General features: G+C 39.4%; 1 protein-coding gene across 1 annotated transcript in view; it reads right to left on the bottom strand.

Moving 5' to 3' along the window:
* Positions 1-690: 690 nt before the first annotated feature.
* Positions 691-14,759, bottom strand: part of ppap2d (phosphatidic acid phosphatase type 2D) — a 47,716-nt gene continuing 33,647 nt past the window's right edge. The window contains exons 2-6 of the mRNA XM_079831467.1: positions 12,804-12,961; positions 9,198-9,484; positions 6,169-6,226; positions 2,080-2,256; positions 691-1,998 (exon numbers count right to left, since the gene is read on the bottom strand). Of these exons, the coding sequence (XP_079687593.1) occupies positions 1,897-1,998; positions 2,080-2,256; positions 6,169-6,226; positions 9,198-9,484; positions 12,804-12,961 (782 nt within the window). The 3' untranslated portion in view covers positions 691-1,896. The remainder of the gene's footprint in view (positions 1,999-2,079; positions 2,257-6,168; positions 6,227-9,197; positions 9,485-12,803; positions 12,962-14,759) is intronic.

The following is a 14,759-nucleotide window of genomic DNA, read 5'->3' as shown; positions in this document are numbered from 1 at the left end:
TAACTCTGACTGTGTTTGGCTGAAAGAAGAATGTCATTTACACCTAGGATGACTTGAGGGTAAATAATGGGATAATTTGCATTTTTTTGTGAACTAACCCTTTAAAGACACGACTACGGACCTTATTCAGAGAAGCCCCATGACAGGTATGAAAGTGACGCTGTGAGGGATAAACTGAATTAACCATGATTAACCATGTTTTCAATGGTATCTGCTGTGAAAAGATGTATACGGATCCTAGATCACTTCTAATAATCCACAGTTCAATGTTGCCTGGAGTTTTTTTGTGTACTAAAATTTATATTGTTGCAGTGTTTCATCAGCAGAACAATCCAAACATGCATTAAATATCAGTACAACCCACTGAACAGATGTATGTCTTTCCATCACAGCCTCCATTTCATCATTCCTGTTAAAAATTAAAGATACGCTGTTGTGAATAAGTCTATGACTAAGTAGTTTGTCCCAAAGCTTGCCTACTATTCTGTACTTTTTCTTCATAAAAACAGTAGGTGAATTGGGACGCAGCACAAAATTCAATAAATTAACATTTACTGGCTTGTTTACGCTTGCCAAGCAACATAGATATAGTGATGTGCAGTCACAGGTGTGTTTATCAGCAGCTTTACTCACATGTCGTGTGTGTGGGTGGATGTGCAGTTAGTTCTACCATTATAGAGGAGGGCAAAATGAGATACAAGGATTTAACATTCATTTTATTGGTTTGGTTTATTAATACAGTGGTTATTTCAGCCTTACAGGCTTTTCACAGAGGAAACCAACAAATGAAATTAAACTAGATAAGTAGAATATAGCTTTCTGACAATCTGTGGCTCAGTCACTAGTCTCTTTAACAATTAGAAACAATAACTCTGCGTACCTGATCAACACGAACTATAAAAACATATATATATATTTATATATAAACACGTAAAACAATTACTTACAAAAGTGATGCTATATAATACTTCTGAAAATCTGGATCGTTTATAAAATGATTTATTTACATTCATTCTGAATAATTATAAATTGGGGGGGCACACAAAGACGCAAACAAATGGCACTGAACGCAGGAAGAAAGTAGAACACTGATTTAAGAAGACAAAATATAAAATATTATCTGTGGTAATTAGATGATTCCATAGTGTAATTCAAGTGCTATGAGTAGTAGAGGGTACACAGGTATAGACCCCCCGGTCCGCTGAGCGGTTGGGGCGCGATTCAAGCCCTCATTATGCGGAGGGGGGTGAGGAGGTTGTCGGCTCAAACCTCCTTTCAGTCTCACTCATGCAGTGAAAGTGGTTAGTACATACATGGAGTTTAGCCCACCTTAATACAACACAAGCTTAATAGCATTAGCATCAAATCTGTGCTTTTATAAACAGAGGGTGTCTACAATCGACACCGCTATGATTGTGCAACAGCGCACCAGAACAGTGGTCTAGCCAGGTCCAATAGCAAACATAAGGGGTGTGGTCTGAGGCCCAAGGGTTGCTGTGATTGGTCCATTTTTGTCCAACGTTCAACATGTGCTTTACATGTTGAGAGTTACATATGGATTATTATCTATAATCACGGTGTGAATCTCTGAGCCTGGACTACAGGTGACAAATTATAATACAACAATTAGTAGCAGCTTCAACTAGAACATATTTCAAAAATATAAAGGATAAACTTTTTTTTTATATAAAAATATCATATATCTATGGAGGGTTGATACCATGCGGACGGGTTAGACATGTAAATGTAACTCTTCTTCTCTCAGGGAGGGGAGGGAAATGGTTCTCTGTGGGGATTTGAACATGTTCCAAAGTTCTTTGTCCCATTCCCGTTATGCGCTCGATCACTCCCACTTTCACTATCGATCTCTCTCAGGTGTCTCTATGTGCAGGTCTGTTAGCAGACGGTTTGCTGGCTGGACAGGGGACTTTCCAGAGACAAGCTTGTGGGAGACATGTCTGGACGAGACGTCTTAAACATGGATGAGATATAAAAGGCCTGCAACCACACAAAGAAAATATCAAACTGCCAGCTTCATACTAACGGTTGTCTAGCTATGTGTTGCGACGGGATTCTTACCACCCAGTAAGCGGTCAGGCCTCCCTGCAGGAAGCCGGTCAGGACGTCAGTGGGGTGATGGCGGTAGTCGGAAATGCGACTAAGTCCTGTGTACACTGCTAACATCACCAGCATGAACTGCAGCAACGGTCGCAGGAGTCGTGCCCCTCGCCATGACAGCCGCGCCTGCAGGTAGAACTGTGCAAAGACAGGAAGTTTCAAGAATGATTAACCAATGAGCTGATAAAAGAGTGTATGGACTAATAAATAAAGCTTACAGAGTATGTTTGTGTGCGTGTGCGTGTGTGTGTGTGTGTGTGTGTTTGACCTACTAAATCTTTTGTTGGCACATTTTCTGAAAAATCTCACGGAAGTTAGCTAAATCTGATAAACCACCCTCAAAAGCCTAAATAATATGCTTATTTAGTTTGAAAATGCAAATTTTCTGTAGTTATTATAAATAGCTTCAGGTCAGCATGAAATGAAAACCCAATCTATTTTCAAAATGCATGTTCTTGATCTTATATTGTGAAACATAGGGCAACTTATAGGGCAACTTTGGTAACACTTTATTATGGGGAACACATATTCACTATTTAGTACGACTTTTGCCTAAATAAACTCCTAATCTACTGCTTATTAATAGTTAGTAAGGTAGTTTTTGTAGTATTTAAATTCAGGTATTGGGTAGGATTAAGGGATGTAGAATATGAGCATGCAGAATAAGGCATTAATATGTTCTTGATAAGTACTAATAAACAGCCAATATCCTAGTAATACATATGCTAATAAGCAATTAGTTAATTGCGAGAATTGCACCTGTTTTACCTAAACTTTATTTTTATTCTTGTAATTTTTAATCGAAATGTCATAACTTGATCTTTTGTTGAAGTGACAGACTTCTCTCTGGTGATGTGTGTTGGGCATAAACTCCGTCCTTCTTATAATCAAACGCATCCCCATGATGGACTGAACCAAGACCCTCCCTACCTTTTTTTTTTCACTCACTACATCACAATACAGAAGAAAATATTTGTTCCGGCTTCCATTGCATCGCAACTTTACATTAGCTTTCAATAGAAACACTATGTCAATGAGAAACACAAATTTTTAGGCCTTCTATTTAGTAGTTAACTAGTAGTGGATGACTTACAACTAGTAGTTCTCTTACAAAATCTAGTGAACTACTCATTAGTGAGCGAATCAGACAGTCTCCATGTGAAATATTGTCTGTTGTTCTCTATTTCAACAATGAAAATAATTCTAAACAAATCTGTAGAGCCATTGCGCATATCCGAGCAACACAGTAATGCTTCCTTACTTAATGTGTCCGTGTTTTTGAACGAAACGTTCTAATGAATGACTCAACAACTCACTCTTATAGACAGTGGCTAAATCGAAATCGCATACTTCCCTACTATATAGCAGGCTGTGACAAAAGAAGTATTTCAGAATGGGCAAAGTGCCCGGATGACCAACTACTTCCGGTGAGATTCAGACTTTACTATCCCATGAGGCCATGGGAGAGGATTTATGAATAACAGTGAAGCGACTCAACTGACGCTGATAGGTCATGTGATAAGGGCAACATGGCGAATGTAGTACGTCCAGATTACGTTCATACTATATAGAACATTCTTTTTTAGCAGTTGTGACGTAGACTTATTCAAAATAAATTCCTACTCAAGAGAGTATGCTATTGTGAACGCAGCCACTCACTTGCTTTGTCCCTGAATGAATCAGCCGCTTTGAACAAATCATTTGACTAAATGATGCAATGACTCACTCGTTGAGACAAAGATTTGCCTCCACGTACTGCCGGTTTAGTTTCATATTTAAAAGTATAATTTGATTATGGTTAAAGAGATACAATTATATAATGTGTTTATAAATAGACTACTACGAGTGAAATATGAGATAACATTGTTAAATGTAACAGAGATAATAAAGTAATTGCAATTGCATTGCATGAAATGCTTTTGTTTGGCTCCAACCGTTTCTTTTAAAATGGGCCTCCAAATTGCAAATGTCACCTCTGCTTAAAGGTGTGCTAAATGATTATTTCTTATAAAACAACTTTAGAAAAGTAGTCTCATTTGAAAAGTAGGAGTAGAAGACAGCGATCTGTCACGGCACATTAAACAGCGACAAAACATATATTTCTGTCAGGACCACTATTGTCAAAGATGATTGACAATTAGCATACAGTTTAGATTGGCGGTATGGTTCTGTTCTGGGCAAGAACTCCCTGCGCATTCATGCAGCCTAGCATGGATAAGAGCAGGGAGAGCAGCGATAAACCCCCTTAGAGTCAACAGAACAGAACCAACATAATGTATTGTAGATATCATTTATGTCAATATTTAATGTACAAAATAATTCTTGAATTTAGTCCGATTTGAAGGGAATAAGAATACCAAATCCTGAATGTACGAGAGGAGGAGCTGGGGATGGAGGAGGGTAAATGAGCTCTGGAGAAATGCAATTTCTGTTGATAGTACTGAAGGAGCTTATATATGTATGCTGTGATAGACATCGTATTCCAATAGGTAGACCTGATCAGCTGATCAGCTGCGCTTGATTTATTTTTTTAATTTTGAAATCGGAGGCTTTGTTTCATATCAAAAGTAACAAAAGCAGAAAGCTTATTGCGATTTATTGGATAGGAGTCGCGCTACAACGTTCCATTTATTCATCAACTAAAAACAGAATTGACTAATCGATTATTGGGATTTAAGAATCGAATATTGGTTTGTAAAAATGAGAATCGAGTAGTCAAATTTTTTTTTATCCAGCCCTATTACGTACTACTACGGTTAGTCTTCACACCTGGGCTATATTTGACAGAGTGTTCCAATCTGGTCACTTATGAGGCTACAATTCAATTAAGATGCTGCCTTAGAAGTACACACAAAAACGTTAACATGTGTTCGTCATACCACCCTGACAAGAGAGCTTAGCTACATAACCCAAGTCAGGGAGAAATATTGGGGTCAGCGGGCACAGCAGAAGCATTGGCTGTAGATGAACTTTATGGATATTGATGTCACACAGGGGACCGTGAAACATTCCAGACTTTAAGGGCCCTTGTACGCCTCCCATCACAGGTGTTTGGCTTCCTGCAGTAAAGCCTGGAGCAGCTGGCGCTCGACGCTCAGAGCCAGAGCATGTGGCCGCAGGTCAGGCATTCAAGGCAGGGCTAAGCCTGAACAGTGCAGCCATTGGATGGGACCGAGAGAAAAAAACAGGCAGAGAGGACAAAGAGCCTGGCACAGATTTTCTATAGCTTTTCCCTCGCTCTGTGCTCTTCCTCTGTTCGTGTTCTCTCTCTCTCTCGCACTCTCTAATGAGAGTTGAAGAGCTCCCCCACTTTTACAGCAGCCAGAGGCCCGTGAATTGAATCAGATGAATGGTTGAAAATAGCTTGTTTTTAAACAGTGGGGCAAATTTTCTTTCCTCCGTTCTAAACGTGATTGGCAGAGTAAAATCTGATAAGATTTGTGGGGTAGTTGAGTGAAAAAGAAATGTGAATGCTATTGAATGTCATGCTTTATGATCGCTTGCAAGTTTTTTGTCATTTTTCCCCTTATTGTGCCCCTTCCCCAGGCCATAACAGCGAGTGAGAGAGAAGGGTTTAACTGAAAGAAGCCTGTCTATCTCTCAGCAGGCCAAAGCTCCCCCCCTCCCGGACCCAACCCACAACTAAACAAGGCCTCCTCTGTCTTCGGCTAGCTTTCACTCGCTCTCCCTCTCTCTACTCATCTATTCATCAGGCCTCTGGAGAACATTCCCCCTTTCACTCAAGCCTTTCTTTTCTGCTTGAAGCAAGATGCCTTTTGGGAGTTTTTTCGCGTTCTCAGAGCCTTCTTCTTTCAGTTTGAGTGTATTTGTGTGCATTTGTGTGAGTTGAAGTTTGTGAGAGTTTCTTGTCAGTAGGAATTTTTTGGCATTTTTCCCACATGGCAGGGATGGGAAGTGAAAGCTGACAACAGTAAAGCTGCTCGCAGGCATCCGACAGCAAGCACAGGCGTTTGCTGCTACCCTGACGTGTTTGAGTTTGCGTGTTTGAGTGTGCATGTGGTAAATATGGCCACACACTGTGATACTCACTGCCAGGTAAAGCATGGTGTACATGGCGAAGGATGCATGGCCCGAGAAGAAGGACTTTCTGTTTAAGAAGAGCAGAGGGAAATATTACCAACCAAATGTCACAATCTTGCAAATCATTAAACCACTGCACTGCTTTATGGGCCATAACATTGTCGGCATGATGTTATATTAAGTAATCCCAAGCATACATGTTATTCTAAGTAAAGCCCTCCATAGTTCCATAAAACATACCATGTGATTAAAAAGCAACCGTAAAGGGTTAGTTCCACCAAAAATGAAAATTAGCCCATTTACTCACCCTCAAGTCCTCCTAGGTGTATATGACATTCTTCTTTCAGACGAATAAAATCGGAGTTATATTTAAGAAGTCCTGGCTAATCCAAGCATTATAAAGGCAGTGAATAGTTGCCTCATTTATGAAGTCCATAAAAGTGCATCCATCCATCATAGAACTGCTCCACACGGCTCCGGGAGGTTAATAAAGGCCTTCTGAAGCGAAGTGGCACGTTTGTGTAAGAAAAATATCCATATTTAAAACTTTATAGACTAAAATAACTAACTTGCGGCAGATTGCCGTATGCATCGATTTACGGCGAAAGAGTAACCTTTGACCCTTGAACCCTTGACGCATGCATATTGACAAACGCAGAAGCGCAGAGGATAGAGCAAAACAAAACGTAGCGTCAGGGGTAACTCTTTTGGCACAAGTCGACTCGTGTACCGCTGACCTCCGGAAGCTAGTTATTTTAGTCTATAAAGTTTTAAATATGGATATTTTTCTTACACAAACGCATCAATTCACTTCAGAAGGCCTTTATAAACCCCTGGAGCCATGTGGAGCAATTATATGATGGAAAGATGCACTTTTATGGACTTCATAAACAAGGCAACAATTCACTGCCATTATAAAGCTTGGATTAGCCAAGACTTCTTTAATAATTCTCCGATTTTATTCGTCTGACAGAAGAATGTCATATACACATAGGATGACTTGAGGGTGAGTAAATCATGGGCTAATTTTCATTTTTGGGTGAACTAAACCTATAACTAATTACCCCGGTTTCACAGACAAGGCTTAAGTCTAGTCCCAGACTAAAATGTATGTTTGAGCTGTTTTAACTGAAAGCGACTTGCACTGATATATCTTAAATATGCTTCAAAAGATATAAGATGCACACTAGTGATGTTTTTTTTTTCTAAGGCACGTTTATAAAAGCTACTTGAACTAAGGTCTAAATCAAAGCCCTGTCAGTGAAACAGGGAATATAGCTCAGTTTCAAAATCTAGTGCGCATTATACCTAGGCAGCACAAAGCTAGGGCTGTTCCAAACATCTAAGATGTCTTCTTTTGGCCAAATTCTAAAGAACCATCACTTTAATCCTTCACTAGCTGTGTCCCAACTCAGAGGCTGTATTCTTCGAAGGCCATGAAGGTCGGACTGAACGTTGTGAAATGGGACTAGTCTAGCCTATGGAGGATTACAACTGCAATTGATGAGTGACAGTAATGTTTGTACTAGACTTTTTTGAAAGTTATATTAGGGTAGTTATATAGACCTTCGTTCATCTTTGGAACACAAATAAAGATATTTTTGATGAATCCGAGAGCTCTCTGACCCTCCATAGACAACTATTTAATTACAACTTTCAAGGCCCAGAAAGGTATTAAAAACATTGTTAGAATAGTCCATGTGACTACAGTGGTTCAACCTTAATGTTATGAAGCAAACAAAACAAACAAAAAGAACAAACAAAGAACTTTATTCAACAATATCTTCTCTTCCGTGACATTCTCTCAACGCATGCATGTGGTGCTCAGCCAATAGTGAGTCAGTGTAGAACTAGGAAGCGCTGCACTGTGTGAATAGCCCAACAACGTGAATCGAGTAACGGTGACAGGGAAAAGAAGACATTGTTGAATAATCGTTATTTTTGTTTGTTATTTGCGCACAAAAAGTATTCTCATCGCTTCATAAAATGAAGAGTTTTAATGATGTCTTTTCTACCTTTCTGGGCCTTGAAAGAGGCAATAACGGTGCAGTCTATGGTGGGTCAGAAAGCTCTCGGATTTCAAAAACATCTTAATTTTGCGTTTGGAACGACATGAGGGTGAGTAATCAATAACAGAAATGTCATTTTAGGGTGAACTGACCCGTCAAACTGTCTGAAAAAAAAAACAAGTTTCACAAACTGTCTAAATATGTTATATATGATATATATATAAATTGCACATTTTAAACTGCTTTAACGTTTACGTTAACGGGGGGGGGGGGGGGGGGGGGTTTACTTGCAATACTTGGGTTCAAAAGTGTAATTCAGCAATTTATCTTAAAAAATCCTGAAAGATCCATCTGTTGTATCCTTCATTTCACAGGCCACATTTGAAGGAGCCTTCGCATGGGACAGCCTTCGTCGCACATCGGTGATGCGTTGCCCTTCAAAGGATGCAGCCTCTGAATTAGGACGCTGCTACAGAGCAGACAATCCCACAGTGCATTGCAACAAGCCCTAACCAAGATAGCGGACAAAATAAGAGACTTGTCGATCAATCTGTTTGAATGTAAAAAAATATTGAAAATCAATATGTGTGTGCTGTCCTTTTAAGTGCACTTAATTTTATTAAATGTGCACTTAAAGTGTACTTAAAAAAGTACTTCCAGGTACTATAATATTTATAAAAATAAAAGGCCACTTACAGTAAGTGTACTTAAAGAGAGTACTTTCATGACTACTGTACGTTTCTTAACTACATTAGGTACACATTTACAAAGTGCACTTTCTAATAATGTCAAACTAAAAGTATGACAAACAGTTGTTGACAATTTCAACATCACAGATGTAGAACATCTGGATTATATTCATACTACACACATAATACAATATATATTACACCTTTTGAGTATGAAAAAAGTACACATTCAAAAGAAGTACATATTCAGAGAGTATGCGATTTTGTATGCAACCTAGGTTTTGGAACAGAGCTCATCTCATCTCTGATACTCCCATAAAAAACCTTGTTGTCCACATACCTGGCCTCATCCACTATCTTGGGCAGCTTATTCCTGCAGACGACATCTGAAATGTAGGTTCCAGGTAGGCAGTTGAGTGAAGCATAGGTCACATTGCACGCCGTCAGGAAGTGGGGACGGAGTCGGCCCACACTCAGCTTCGCCATGTTGGTCAAGGATTGCCCCACGCAGCAGCCAAACAGAAAGCTGCCCAGCTCCTTGTACAGAGAGGACACGTAGCGGTTGCGCACAAATGCTCGTGAGTGCACACCTCTGAATCGTACCCGGTAACACTCTCCGACAGCAATCTGAGACAGACAGGGGATACCGTTGAGGTTAAAGCCATGCAACACTGAGTTAAATACTACAAGTAGGGGTGTGCGGTACATATCGTCTATGATAATATCGTAATTGTTGTTTTAACAATGTGACATTATCGAGTATGTCCCTCACTTTGCAAACAAAAACATGCCTAGTGCATACACTGCATGATGTAGTCTTTTCGGTTTAGGTTAGACTACTGCCCATACACATTTAGAGTGAATGCTCTCACTGCGTGATTTACTCTATTAAAATGCAGTAAAACTGTCCCTGTATTGAGTATTGTCTTTTAGGCTATATTCATATCATATTACATAGTTAAGCAATCACACAAACAGTGTCGTACATATCAGCAGATTGCAAATGCGATATTGATTTTATACAACAGTTTAATAAACAAGAAGTTAATATTTAGTGACTTACATTTTAGACAAAATATTGCCTGTTTTGCTCTATTTCGCAAAATAGTTCCAAACAAAGATCACAGCAGAACTGTTTTGTGTCTCTGAGCGTTACTGAATGAATCAGTCCATTTGAATTGGTTGATTCAGTCAAATGCTTTGTTCGTGAGATTGTCAGCCGTTTAAACAAATCTGTTGAAATAATGATTCAATTAGTCGCTCATTAACAGAACTTTGATATTTGATACAAAAAATTGGACATAATAAACTATACATAGGCTACATTTAATTAGATAAGCAAAAAATGCCCTTATAAGGCTAAAAATACGGATAAAAAGTTAAAAATCAATTTGAACTTGTGAAATGTGAAAATTAACTAACCACCGCAGAGAATAGGAAGAATAAGTAAAACTTTAGAAATCAGCTGACCAAAGCAGTTCTAAACCTGCCAAAGTACCAGCACAATAAACACACTCAGCAAAAATATCATCTATTTATCATAGTATATCATCGTTATCGATAAAATCCCAGAAAATATTGAGATATAATTTTTTATCAATATCGCACACCCCTAACTACAAGGCCCATGAAGCCTAAGATAAGTTCACTGACAGCCTTAAATCATTCACAGTACCTCACACACATGCTCTCTTACACAAAGAGAAACTCTTGTTCAATAGCAAAGTAGATGAAAAGAGTAAATCAATAGCCTTGAGTAACAGGAGAACCGTGGGCTAATACTACTGTGGACAGGCAGTCTCTTAAAAGGATAGTTCACCCAAAAATGAAAATTCTATCATCAGTTACTCACCCTCATGTTGTTTTAAATCCATAAAACTTACTTTCTTCAAGGGAGCACAAAAGGAACATTTTAATGTACATGCAATTACAATAAAAGGATACTGAATATTTAATGCTTTTAAAATGACCCAGAACTAAATGATTTGTTCACAAATTGGACTGGTCAGGCTCTTGAGTTCAGCTCACTGACCGAATTTTTTATTTTATTTTTTGCCCACAAAAAGTATTCTCGTCTAACCTAATAACCTGCCCATAGGGGTGGGATCTCACTCACAGAATGTAAGACACAGACGGCCGCACGGACATTCATAACAGAGCAGCACGGAGCAAAACGAGTGTTCTCAATGAATTCCTATGAAAGTTAAGCTTCCATAGGCATGAACTGAAAACGCGCCAGACTGCTCACGCTCCGTGGATGACTGAGGCCGTGAATGAACGATAAAGCGGACGTCAATGAATGCCGGTCGGCCGTACTCACTTTAGTTTCGGTTTAAAATTAGCGCCAATTCGGGGGCGGGTTCATGAAAACACAACAACAAAACGGTACAATGACAAACTCACTTAAATAGGCGCATTTCACTTTGAAACCAAATCTTCCGCGATCATCTGGTCTGTCAGCTCCTCACTCTCTGACGAATGAAATCTGACTCCTGCTGTGTTTGTACTGCGACTCTCATTCAGCTCGTGCTGTATTGAGCAGACACGTTCAGTTTTTAAGTGTAGTGTCTGTTCTCTAACTGAACTAAATTATTTTATTACTATAAAAATCAAAACAACGGTGGGGGCGGTGCCGCGGTGGGCAAGAGATGTAACCGGTAGGCGTGGCTTAGGAGTGGCCTCGTAGGACAGCGAAGCAAGTGCATTCTGGGAGTTGATGTCTTTCATCCATATGAGCCAAAAGTACATTTTCTGGCTTTTCTCAGTCTAGAAGGCACCAACTTCTAAAATTATCTCACATTTCTACTACATAAATGACCCAATTTAAAATACACATTCATCTTCCCAGCGCTGAAGTACCCCTTTAAGGTTGAACCACTGGAGTCACATGGACTATTTTAACGATGTCTTTACCACTTTCAAGGCCCAGAAAGGTAGCAATGGCATTGCAGTCTATGGGGGTCGGATTTCATCAAAAATATCTTAATTTGTGTTCCGAAGATGAACGAAGGTCTTAAGGGTTTGGAATGACATGAGGGTGAGTAATTAATAACAGAATTTTCATTTCTGGGTGAACTAACCCTTTAAGGCTGTGGCACTCTAATGTCAGGCCTTTGTTGAGCACATGTCAGACCAGTTTTCAAAGTGTGGTCTGCACCATCGGCACTAGTCGGTCCCTCGTCTGTGGCTTTTTGGCCGATTGAGCATGTTAAATTGGCAACATAGCCCATTGGTGTGAAGGATCATTCTGTTCAGCTTAGTGAACCAGTGCATGAGAAGAAAAAAACGAAAGTTAAAAAAGCAAGCAACACACACAGAAGGCTCTTTACATTTTTCATTGTAATCTCCTTTATGATGATATTTGCAGTTTTAGCTCTTCTGGTATCCCTTTTGGAATGACGGACAAACAACTGCCATTTGCTTGTATGGAGAGTTATTTCCTTTTACACAGACACAAAACGTAAATGTGATAGTTGGCTGTAGTCTTGTTGAAGCGTAGCTTTTTGGCCACGAAGCAGCCGATGTGAGGTTATTTTTCACACAAAGTTTTCTGAAGTCTTCTGAAGGCACGAGTCATATTGACCTTGTTTATCATACTTTCACTGGCATCCATTTTGATGCTTAAAAGCCTCAGTTGTCATTCAATGCAAATCCATGGAAACGAAAGACTGGTACAATTATTGAAAATCTTTTGTGTTTCTGTGAAGAAAACACAGCCGACATGAGGGCCAGATCAAGTCACCTTAATTGATATGGTGCTTTATACAATACATATTGTACAAAGCAGTAATAAAGAGGAAAATAGGATCAATGATGCAAACTTGATCAAATTTGAGACCGATTAAAATTCTGTTGTAAAAGTCAGTTCAGTGTTGATTCAGGGTGAGTAAATGAAGACAGAATGTACACTGTTGGGAGAACTATGTGTGTATGTGTGTGTTCTCACCGTAAGTCCTGTGATTATGATGCCCCCGGCTATAAGCATGCTATCAGGAATGGCCTCATCTTCTATGTAAGGGTAGGTGATGCTGGAGTCCCCGCAGAAGAAGCCCCTCTTGTACGGAGTCACCGCTTTGAGCTCACAGGCGAAGAACGGAATGGAGGCTGTCAGGAGAGAGACAGACGGGTTAATGTTTCTGTCGAAACTACCTGGAGGAACGTTCTTGTGTGTGTCAGTGTTTCTCTGGCACCACGAGATCAGACACAGATACATCTTTAATGCTCTATTATGTGCAATTAAATCACAAGGGTGGCTGAGACATTGAGACTGTCACTGTCTTCCTGATGGGAATGGAGATCCAGCCCAAGGAGCTGACATTCCATGCATAGCTCTGGCGGAAAGAGCGCGGGAGGGGGTGGGAGCTGAAAGAGAATGACAGCGCGGATAGATGAGGCATGTGGAGAAGAAAAGACCCTGAAGAATATGGGATTGAGGTCAGAGACTATGAGGAGGAAGATGGAAAGTTTCTTGTGAGCCTTGTTGGGAATGCGGGAATATGGTTCACTCGGGGTGCGTAGGGGATTTTCTCTTTCAGGAAAACAAAGATTCATTGCACACCTGGATGGTTGCAGGCAGGTGTGTTTGACAGACAACAGTGTGGAAAAGAAATAGCTACTGTAGCTTGCAGAATTCCTTACGGGTGTTTGTGGACTTATTCTATCCCCTTGTTAAACGATTACTAATTTAAAGATTAAACAGTAGGTGGCAACACAGAAAAGTTTCCCAGACAAGTGAACCAGGATGTTGTTCCAAATGGATCTGTGACCTCTCAAGGTATGAATCAGTAAGCAAATAAGTCATTTCAAAATCACAATCAGTTGTGGCTTGGCAAGAAGTGCATGTGCTCCAACACATTGCATAGTTTAATATTTACTTTAAAATGATGTCCCATTCGGATAAGCTGACAAATTGTTTTCATGCTATGGCCAATAAGCAATAAATAGATTTTTTTGTTCCCATAGAGACCTGTAGATCGTTTTCTTTTTTCCAAAATAGGGACTTTTTGTTTCCACAAGGCAACGTTTCAAAATATACCAAAACGTATTTATGCGAGTCACATGTGAGTAAAACTGTCCTCTCATTGGTCAGAGTGCATCTCCTTATGGATCGACAAGTTAGCTTGAGTTAGCTTATACAAAATACATATAAGCCTTGATTCTCACTCATACCAATACATTTCATCAGTTAGAGCAGGAATCAAGGCTTCATTGGCAATGCACCTCCTGTTTTGAAGTAGAGCAATGTAAGATGAAGAGGTGCTCTTTGGCTGTCAACTACGATAAAAAGATAAAAAGTAATGTGCTCACCCACAGGATCAGACACTGCTGCTTTTTACGTAATGCATTTCCCATTATGAATTATATGATACAGCTTGGTTCGTTGGTCCATTGGGTCAGATTGCTTTCTCACCACGAGTGTTCCACTTCAGAGTTGTTTCAATCGGGCCGAGACCAAAATCGTTCAGCCAATCTTGAACCGATTATTTTGTGCGGATCTGAGCACAATAGCGTGTTCATATATGAGTCATTCTATAACTAGAAATACATTTTGCATTTCAAAAAGTTAAGGGGGAAAAACTTTAATTCTTTGCAGTATCTTACTGAAAAACATTCAAAATTCCTTTTTTTACTTTTAATGAAAAAACATTTATTTATAGTATTGTTTGTCAACTCTGTTACTGTCAATTATGTTACACACTGTCAACATTGTTACTCTACCTTGGTAACAGAGTTTGACAGTAACAGAATCAACAATTTTAAACTTTTTAGCCAAAAACTCCACTTGCTAGCATAAATGCTAAGAGCACATGGCACTAATGAAATCATGATTAAAAGACTTTTAAACAACCCACTATGTGATCAGTGATAAATCCTGTTTTCTTTTCGATATTGTGGTAACAAT

Source organism: Gobio gobio, assembly GCF_949357685.1.
Source record: "Gobio gobio genome assembly, chromosome: 1".
Taxonomy (NCBI): domain Eukaryota; kingdom Metazoa; phylum Chordata; class Actinopteri; order Cypriniformes; family Gobionidae; genus Gobio; species Gobio gobio.
This window is presented reverse-complemented; position numbering and strand designations above follow the sequence as displayed.